The following is an 8,699-nucleotide window of genomic DNA, read 5'->3' on the forward strand; positions in this document are numbered from 1 at the left end:
AGAGGGAGAGGGAGAGGGGGAGAGAACGCGGATGGGCAAAGACAAACAGTGTTTTGGGGGGTTGTGGGGCCATAACTTTAGCGTGGTGTGATTCTGAAATGGTTTAAAGTAGCAGACGTGCTCTGGTTGTGCTGGTGTGTAGCGTGAGTCAGGCACATTTAGTGTGTTTAAGGTGAGTGAGATGCAGTCTCACTGTATTGATATTTCCTGAATGCTGTGTGTGTTCAGTGATTGTCCCAGTGTTCCCAGTATTAGTTTAACTCCTTTCCCTTCTTACTGTATTTGACTCTTTTTCAAACACATTTTTTTTTATTTTCTCTTTTATTTAGCTATTCTGTCTTGTGTTATGCTCTTCCCTTATTTTTTGTCTTTTTTTTGTTTCATTCAGTGTTTTTTTCCCCCCCTCCGTTTTTCAATCGATTCTTGACTTAATTAACCTGTTCTTTCTTTTTGGTTTCTCTCTCTTTTTGTGTTGGTCTTTCATTCTGTTTGTCTTTCTGTTTGTCTTTGATTCTTTATTAATTTATCCCTTCTTTTCTTAACGTCTGTAATTTGTTCTTTTTGTTCTTTGTTCCTTTTCTCTTGCACTTCTTCTTCTCGTTTCTCTCTGTCTTTTGTTGCTCGCTCTGTTTCTCTCCCCCAATCATTCTTTCTTTTTCTCTTCTATCTGTTGTTTGTTCTTTCTTCTTCTCTTCTCTTCTCTCCCTGTCTGTCTCTCCCTCTTTCTGGCCTCACTCCAGTCAGCACAAGATTGGAAGCCGATTGTCTATTTATAGGGCCTGTGGTTCTGTCTCCATGACAACCAAGCTGGAGGCCAGGGTGCCAGGGAGCTATTTTTGGAGCAGCGCTGTAATGTCAGACTCAGCCTTCTCTCTCTTTTCTTTCCTCCTCTTTGTGTGTGTGTGTGTGTGTGTGTGTGTGTGTGTGTGTGTGTGTGTGTGTGTGTGTGTGTGTGTGTGTGTGTGTGTGTGTGTGTGTGTGTGTGTGTGTGTGTGTGTGTGTGTGTGTGTGTGTGTGTGTGTGTGTGTGTGTGTGTGTGTGTGTGGATCGGCTGGTGAAGCTTTTGGCTCTCAGTGTGAAGCGTTAACATACAAAGAAGCAGTAAAGCCCCTCAAATCGTTCCGCTTGGCGGGCCGTGCGCGATCTTTTCCCTTCTTGAGAAAGCGCCGAGACTATTTTCTGACTTTCCTGATGTAGTGATTCTGAGGCTTGTGCAGCTTCAGTCTTCTCTTGTGCAGAGTCTGATTTCAGTATCCTGACTAGACCGATTCCAGTGTTTTTATAGTCACTGTTTGAAGTGCTTAAACTGTCGCACTGTTGCTTGCTCTGGAGGAAACTACTAGAACTGTTGGGTCCTTGTAAATTCTGGAGTGTGGTCTAGACCTGCTCTATCTGTAAAGTCTCGAGATAACTCTTGTTATGAATTGATACTATAAATACAATTGAATTGAAATTGAATTAAATTGGAATTTGCTTTGATTTTCCAAGTTGTGTAATTTAGCTTCAAAACGTTATGATACTGGTACAGTTTAATGAACTTGTTGCTTAGAAAGATTTAGTAAAAGCTTCTCTTTTTACGGCATTTAGTCCCATGTTTCCTTTTACTTTTTACATGTAGGCTTAGGGTCTTAACAAGGGTCAGGGCTATATGAAATAAATTAATTAAACTATTTTGGATTTAATAGTGACTCGTCACAGATGTATCTAAGGACAATCTATATTTTCTTTTTCAATTTCTTAATCCTCCTACCTGTTACTTAGTTTTCTTTATTTAACATGAACAATTGCACTTTTTATAATGAGCTTCTCAGCCAAATATGACTGGGTTCTCTTTTTGACAGAAATATTACATTACGTTTTCTTTGTTGATGAGCAAGCCTTTGTTTGAGATGATTTTAGTGTTTTTTTTAAAAGGAGATGATGTGAACATGAGAATAATTTGCTTTTTGAACTTTTGAAAATCAGGGAGACGTAAATGGATTTTGGCAGATGTAGAAAGAGGCACTTTTTAGGGAGTTAAGTGTGTGTGTGTGTGTGTGTGTGTGTGTGTGTGTTACATTAAACCCCTATTAAACACAATTACACTAAATACTGTCATTCCAATTAATTTCTTGTTAAATGATGAATGCCGTGTTTTAAAATAAATGACATTGTCAAAAGCTTTTATAATATGTTCACATGAAGGGAATATTAAATTGAACAGTCAGTAACTTGAAAGATTCCTCTTAAACATGCTCATGTTATCTTATTTATAAAGTGAATGATGTTTTTTTATCCAAGCAATTGAAGGATCCCTAACTCAGCATATTTTCCAGTCCAGCTGTTTGTGTGGAGGCCAGACGTGTCGGCCCTGTTGTGCGCCTCAGAGTAGCCTAATCCCCGTGTAGAGCTGAGGATGTGTACCAGCTCATAATCAGGGTAAACCTTTGTCCTAATACTGCCACTCTAACCACATGAACACATTATAGGAAAAGGGTTATCAGCTTTGTTTTACGCTGCTGTGATACTGTAGCCGGTTATGTCCTTCAGCATGGAAGTTTGATATTTGATTGTTTTTGGAATTATTGCCACAGAAAAAAATCCCATATTTATTTGCAACCTAATGCTGTTATTGAGGTGAAGACGACTTGTTTCAGTACATCCATTCCTCTTTTAATTTTTGAGTTTGTAACTATTATTAGAAAATGTTGCTGTTTGTAGAAGTACTTGAATTATTTTCATAGGAAGCTTTAGACTTCACATAAAGAATAGAAGAAAGTTGTAAAATTACATTTTTTTAGCCTTTTCATTTTTCCTAGTCTAAATTGGTGAGAAAAGAAAAGTGTCCATGGTTGTTTATGCTTATACAACAATAAAATAGTTATATATTTTTATGTATATATATGCTGGGTTATTTTCACTCACCAGACAGTAGTCCCGTGTATATTTCCAGAGTTTAAGTCAGCCTGTCTGCCACCCCAGAATAACCCTGAAAGGTAGACCTCTCTGTTACTGGGGCAGCCACTATTTTTTAGTTCAACTTACTAGGCATGGTTATTATTGGCACTTCTCCTGTTAATAGGGAGAACTGCTAAAAACTGAGCCGTGTGTTTGTTCTGGGCGTGTCGCCGCCTCAGACCGGAGCTGTAGATAAACAAGAGTCTGGCCTCGGCAGATGTCGTTGGCAGCCATGATGTGTGTGTTCTGTATAAATATCTGTGTCAGTGTGCATCTGTGTAGAGATATGCACATGGGCATGTCTTTGTTCCCCAGGCGGTTTGTCCTCTTCTGTTTCTCTTTCAGCCTCACACGGCTCTCTTCTTCCTGACTCCGTGTCTTTTCCCTTTGTCTGTCCGTCTGTCTGTCCTGCACTGTAACGTCCGCAGACCCAGCCCCCTGTTCCTCTGTGTGTTACCTGCAGCCCTCCTGTCACATTTCACCCCTGCCTGCCACATTCCTAGTTATCCCAGAGGGGGTTACATACCTTTGCCCTGAGAGGCAGCTACCATTAAGCGTCTTGCCTTTCTAGTTGTAAGAGCGGTGGGGAGACGATCCGTCAAACCAGACAGCCATGCAGAAATCAAACAGAGTGGGAAATAAGTACGTTTGGCTGTTAGCAGCCAACTGAAAAAAAGTGGTTCCCAGCCTGTTTAGTTTGTGTTCAGGGTTTTTCCTCTTTATTTTTTTAGAAATTAGATGGAGTTGGTAAGCGTTGCCCTGATACATCTTGTCTTGTCAGTTTAGTTATTGTCACGTAAACAATCTTTTCACTCATTATTATTACAATATTTTTCTTTTTTTGGGTACAATTGAGCACCTCTGCTTTAGGACCCTGAAGCTTATTATTATATTTCATAGAAATGTAAACTTTTGTAAAAAAAATGTCTGACATTTTTAGAGGCACTCTGTATTTAAGTTGAGGCGGTGCACCTCGGCTATAATACTCTGCCGGAAAGCTTGCATTAAAAATAAAGCAATGTTTTACGTAGGCATTGCTACTTTTTTATTTTTTATTTTTTTTATCATTTTTGAGGCCTGTCAAAAAGATATGTAGTAATATCGTGAGGAAATACAACAAAGATCAGAGGCAATTCTGAAAGAAGTAACAATAGTGTTGTGATGCAAAAAATAATTCTGCTCATCTATCACTCTAATTGTCATTGCAAGTAATCAAGCACTTGTTCTCATTGGACGTTATTTTTTACAGAGTGGTTGGTAAATTAACCCAAATTATGAAATAGTTTATGTTCCTGTGCATCCCCAAAACTGACTTGAGATGGCCCTTTTGATCACGATGGAATTGAAAACGCAGTTAGGCAGGTAGTTTACTTATCAATAACACAATTGTTTTTTCACTTTGTTGTTAGTGTTTTTTTGAAAATGTGTGGTCTCAGTAAGGAATTGTATTGGTCTCTATATTGCAATAATTTTGGGCCTGTGTAAGACATGACCAAATTGAATTCAGGGTCTTTTCAGGAGCTTTTTCTGTAAATGTTTAACAGGAGACCATCAACTATAGGACTTCTAGTAACTTAAACTCCGTGAATGATATTAACCTTGTAAGACTTATTTAAAATCCTTCTTCTGTAGATGATTCCCTTTGCTGCTAACATGAAGTTGCTTCACCCTTCAGATAGTTGCCGAATTAACTTAAAGATAATCCCCAAATTCCACTGAGTGTAGCAGCATTCGCCCGAGTTCAGCCCACTCCTCTTTCCACTATTGGAGCGGAGCAATTCCTGTTCTTCTTTCTACACAATGTTTCTTCTGTACATCTGAAAGTATTGTCAGGACTGCAGGGATATTACAAACTCTGGCTTTTTTGTCTGTATTTGTGTATATCTTGTAACATAATCCAGCTCGTCTAACATATTGGACATGAGGAGGAATGGTTTAACAAAGACTTCAACAAAGACTCACTTCTTCATCCCGGGATGACATGAGAGAAATGCTGTTGTTTCCTTAACAGATGCTCATATAAACGTTTCTTTCTTTGGGCCTGTTTTGAGTCCTGACTTGTGACAGCAGACACCCCAGTAGGTGACCCTGATACAGTCATAATGAAAGCTGTAGGGCAACTCACGCACACCTTGAAAAGCAGTAGTTATGTAGGTCAGTTCATCGGAACAATTAACATTCATTTGGGTAGGAGCTCTGCAAATCTGATCTCACCGCAGCCCTGCCTTCCAACGCGCGCACGCACACACACACACACACACACACACCACACACACCACACCTCTCCTCCTGTGGAAGTATTACTACAGCAGCTCCATTGACGAAGCGCCTCTGGTCTGACAGAGCAAACGGCTGCTGGTGACTCAGACTGGCTGCTTCTGATCTCACTGTGAATTAAAACACACGCCACCTGGTGGCTGCTCAGCACTAATGTCCTCCACTTTTCTCTTGCTCCAATGTACTTTGTGTGTGTGTGTGTGTGTGTGTGTGTGTGTGTGTGTGTGTGTGTGTGTGTGTGTGTGTGTGTGTGTGTGTGTGTGTGTGTGTGTGTGTGTGTGTGTGTGTGTGTGTTGTGTGTGGTGTGTGTGTGTGTGGTGTGTGTGTGTGTGTGTGTGTGTGTGTGTGTTGTGTGTGTGTGTGTGTGTGGTGTGTGTGTTGTGTGTGTGTGTGTGTGTGTGTGTGTGGTGTGTGTGTGTGTGTGTGTGTGTGTGTGTGTGTCACATGTTGCCTCCACAACATAAAAGTGTTGCATTTGGCCAGTCAAAATGTTGACATGGTTTACTCTGTTAGTATGTACAGTATATACTATTTAATAGTATTATTATTTTATTATTGTTATTATTTGTCTGCAGCACAGCAGTTAAGATCCGGCTGTATTTCTCTGTTCTTTTCGCAGCTTCCTAGACCGGGTCGACGTGGTCAAGCAGAATGACTACACCCCCACGGATCAGGTGAGATGTTCATCACACCCAACACTTGTTATATTGAAGCACTCTGCAATAGAAATATAGAGCACAGATGCAGATCTGTGCTCTATATTTCTATTGCTCTATATTGTAAATTGACAGAAAAAAAAATTCCAACCAATTTTTAAAATCAATCAATCATTTATTAATTTATCAAGACCATTTGACATGTCACTGCATGAAGACCACGGGTGTAGAGCTGCAACAATTCCAAATTTGACTGAACAATTAATTGTCTCATAATTAATTACGGTTAACAATATAATTGTCTCTGTTAGTCAAATTTCTAAATTATTTGTTACTTTTTCAAACAAAAAGTTTTGAATGAATCCCAGATACATATTTTAGTTAATCTGACCCCAAAAATGTAATACCACAAGTACCCAGCCCATGAAGTAAAACCACGTCTGTTTATTATCATAAAACATTGTATTTATTTACTTATATGAACATAAAATTGACTATTACCATCAACAGTTATACCTCTTAAGACTGAATGAAGAAATGGCGATTATGTAAAATAATAGTGATTAGACAGTTATGTAATAACTGTTACAGGCCTACACGGGTGTAGATCATAAAACGAATGATGTTTGTACGATGCTGGGTTATTGTGATGGCCATTTTTCACTTTTATCTCCCATTTAAAGTCTGCCTTCTTTATAGATGAACGGCCTATAAGTTGAATAGTTCTGTTCGATATGTGAATCATAACAGTACTTGTTGTCCATGAGTTTATTTTCTCTTTCTTTTCCTGTTAATTATCCTGTCTTTAATTCCTTGTTATCCTCCTCTCTCACACTCTTATGCCTACCTTCCTGACGTCCCTCTTCTACATCTTCTATGTTTTTAAAGCTTTTTTTCTTTAACTATCTAACGCTGTTTTGTTCCGCCCCTATTTTTCAGGACCTGTTGAGATGCAGAGTACTGACATCTGGGATCTTCGAGACACGATTTCAGATAGACAAAGTCAATTTCCAGTGAGTTACCACAACGTTTTCTTTATCGCTGTGTGAGAAACGTACCAGTCAAACAAGGAGTAGTTGAAATATAGCCACAGATTTTAAAGAAAAACCACCTACTCTGCAAGAAAAACATCGGAAGAGGAATTTGTTTTAAAGGACAATGAGCCATTTTGTATTGTTGTTAAAGGTCCCATGGCATGAAAACTTCACTTTATGAGTTTTTTTAACAGTAATATGAGTTCCCCCAGCCTGCCTATGGTCCCCCAGTGGCTAGAAATGGTGATAGGTGTAAACCGAGCCCTGGGTATCTTGGTCTGCCTTTTGAGAAAATGAAAGCTCAAATGGGCTGCACTGGAATCTTGCTCCTTATGAGGTCATAAGGAGCAATGTAACCTCCCCTTTCTCTGCTTTGCCCGGCCAGAGGATTTGTCCCACCCATGAGAGAGAGACATCATGACTTTCAATGACTCCTACTAAGGAAAGCTCATTGTGGGACTGGCTCTAGTGGCTGTAATTCTGCACCAAAGCAGAATTTTGGGAAAGAGACATTTAGATATTGTGTCACTAATGTGTATATAAAGGCATCCAAAGAGCACTATGTCATGGGACCTTTAAATAATAAACCTCATGAATTCATGTGTTCCTGAAATGTTAAACTTTGCAAAAGGTCTTGTTTCTGTTCTCCATATACTACCGGTCAAAAGTTTGGGTTCACTTAGAAATTTCCATTGCACTCCATTGTAGACAGAATAGCAGCTAAGATCAGTTGCATGATTGATTTATCCAATGCAGTTTTCAGATTACATTATGTGCTTACATAATTGCAAAAAAAAACTAACTAGAAAAACATTGGAGAACCCCAATGTTTTTCTAGTTAGTTTTTTTTTAAAGTGATATCAAACTAGTAAACAGAATGTGCCTTTGGAACAATGGATGACTGGTTGCTGATAATGGGCAATGTATATATTGCATTAAAAGATCAGCCTTTTGACTGGTAGTTTACATCGTTGTCATGTAATTTACATCCATTATTCAGTATTCAAAGTACTTTCTTTACAATGCAAATTCAACTTTTCACTTCATCCGTCTTACAGTATGTTCGATGTTGGCGGTCAGAGGGATGAACGTCGAAAATGGATCCAGTGTTTTAACGGTACAGTGTTTGTAGCTTGGACTGCTTTATTGAATGGATGAAATTATGAATGAATTACTGAATATATATATATATATATAATAATAATAATAATAATAAATAATCAGTGACAAGCAGTCATTGACTGATTCTTTTTTTAATGATAATCAATTTGTGTCCATTTGTTTTCTAGTTTTTGCCAGATACATGTATCTGTGTTTATTTAAATCTAAAGGTGATGAGAGTGTTTGGTAGTTTTACTCGTCTTTGTTGTGTAATCGCAGCCTATGTGGTGTTTTGGTGTGTGTGGCACAGATGTGACAGCTATCATCTTTGTGGTGGCGAGTAGCAGCTACAACATGGTGATCAGAGAGGACAATCAGACCAACAGACTACAGGAAGCACTCAACCTTTTCAAGAACATTTGGAACAACAGGTGAACAGCTGTAGTGATGGAGACAGAATGAATGTTGGTTTGGGTTTTGATGATGTGCGTGATGTTTTTTGTTTTTTTGCCACACGGATGATCGAACAACACACCTAGTAGATGTCAATACTCCTTTTTCTCCGTTTCTCCTGTCTGACACTATGGCTGAAAGGCTGTTGATGAGCGGCACTGTGGCACTTTCTATATGTGTGTTATACCTTTTTATACCGTCTTTTGAACCAGTTTTTTGTTCTGTACTCTTTTTTTTTTTT

At 38.8% G+C, this 8,699-nt stretch overlaps 1 protein-coding gene across 2 annotated transcripts in view; it reads left to right on the forward strand.

Annotated features, from left to right (window-relative positions):
- The window catches only part of LOC116688614 (guanine nucleotide-binding protein G(s) subunit alpha), a 32,555-nt gene that overhangs the window by 21,033 nt on the left and 2,823 nt on the right, over nucleotides 1–8,699 (forward strand). For both annotated transcript variants that reach the window (XM_032514760.1, XM_032514761.1), the window contains exons 6-9: nucleotides 5,834–5,888; nucleotides 6,810–6,883; nucleotides 7,963–8,021; nucleotides 8,316–8,436. In XM_032514760.1, coding sequence (XP_032370651.1) covers nucleotides 5,834–5,888; nucleotides 6,810–6,883; nucleotides 7,963–8,021; nucleotides 8,316–8,436 — 309 coding nt within the window. The remainder of the gene's footprint in view (nucleotides 1–5,833; nucleotides 5,889–6,809; nucleotides 6,884–7,962; nucleotides 8,022–8,315; nucleotides 8,437–8,699) is intronic.

The sequence above is a fragment of the Etheostoma spectabile genome, chromosome 4 (assembly GCF_008692095.1).
Source record: "Etheostoma spectabile isolate EspeVRDwgs_2016 chromosome 4, UIUC_Espe_1.0, whole genome shotgun sequence".
NCBI classification, from domain to species: Eukaryota; Metazoa; Chordata; class Actinopteri; order Perciformes; family Percidae; genus Etheostoma; species Etheostoma spectabile.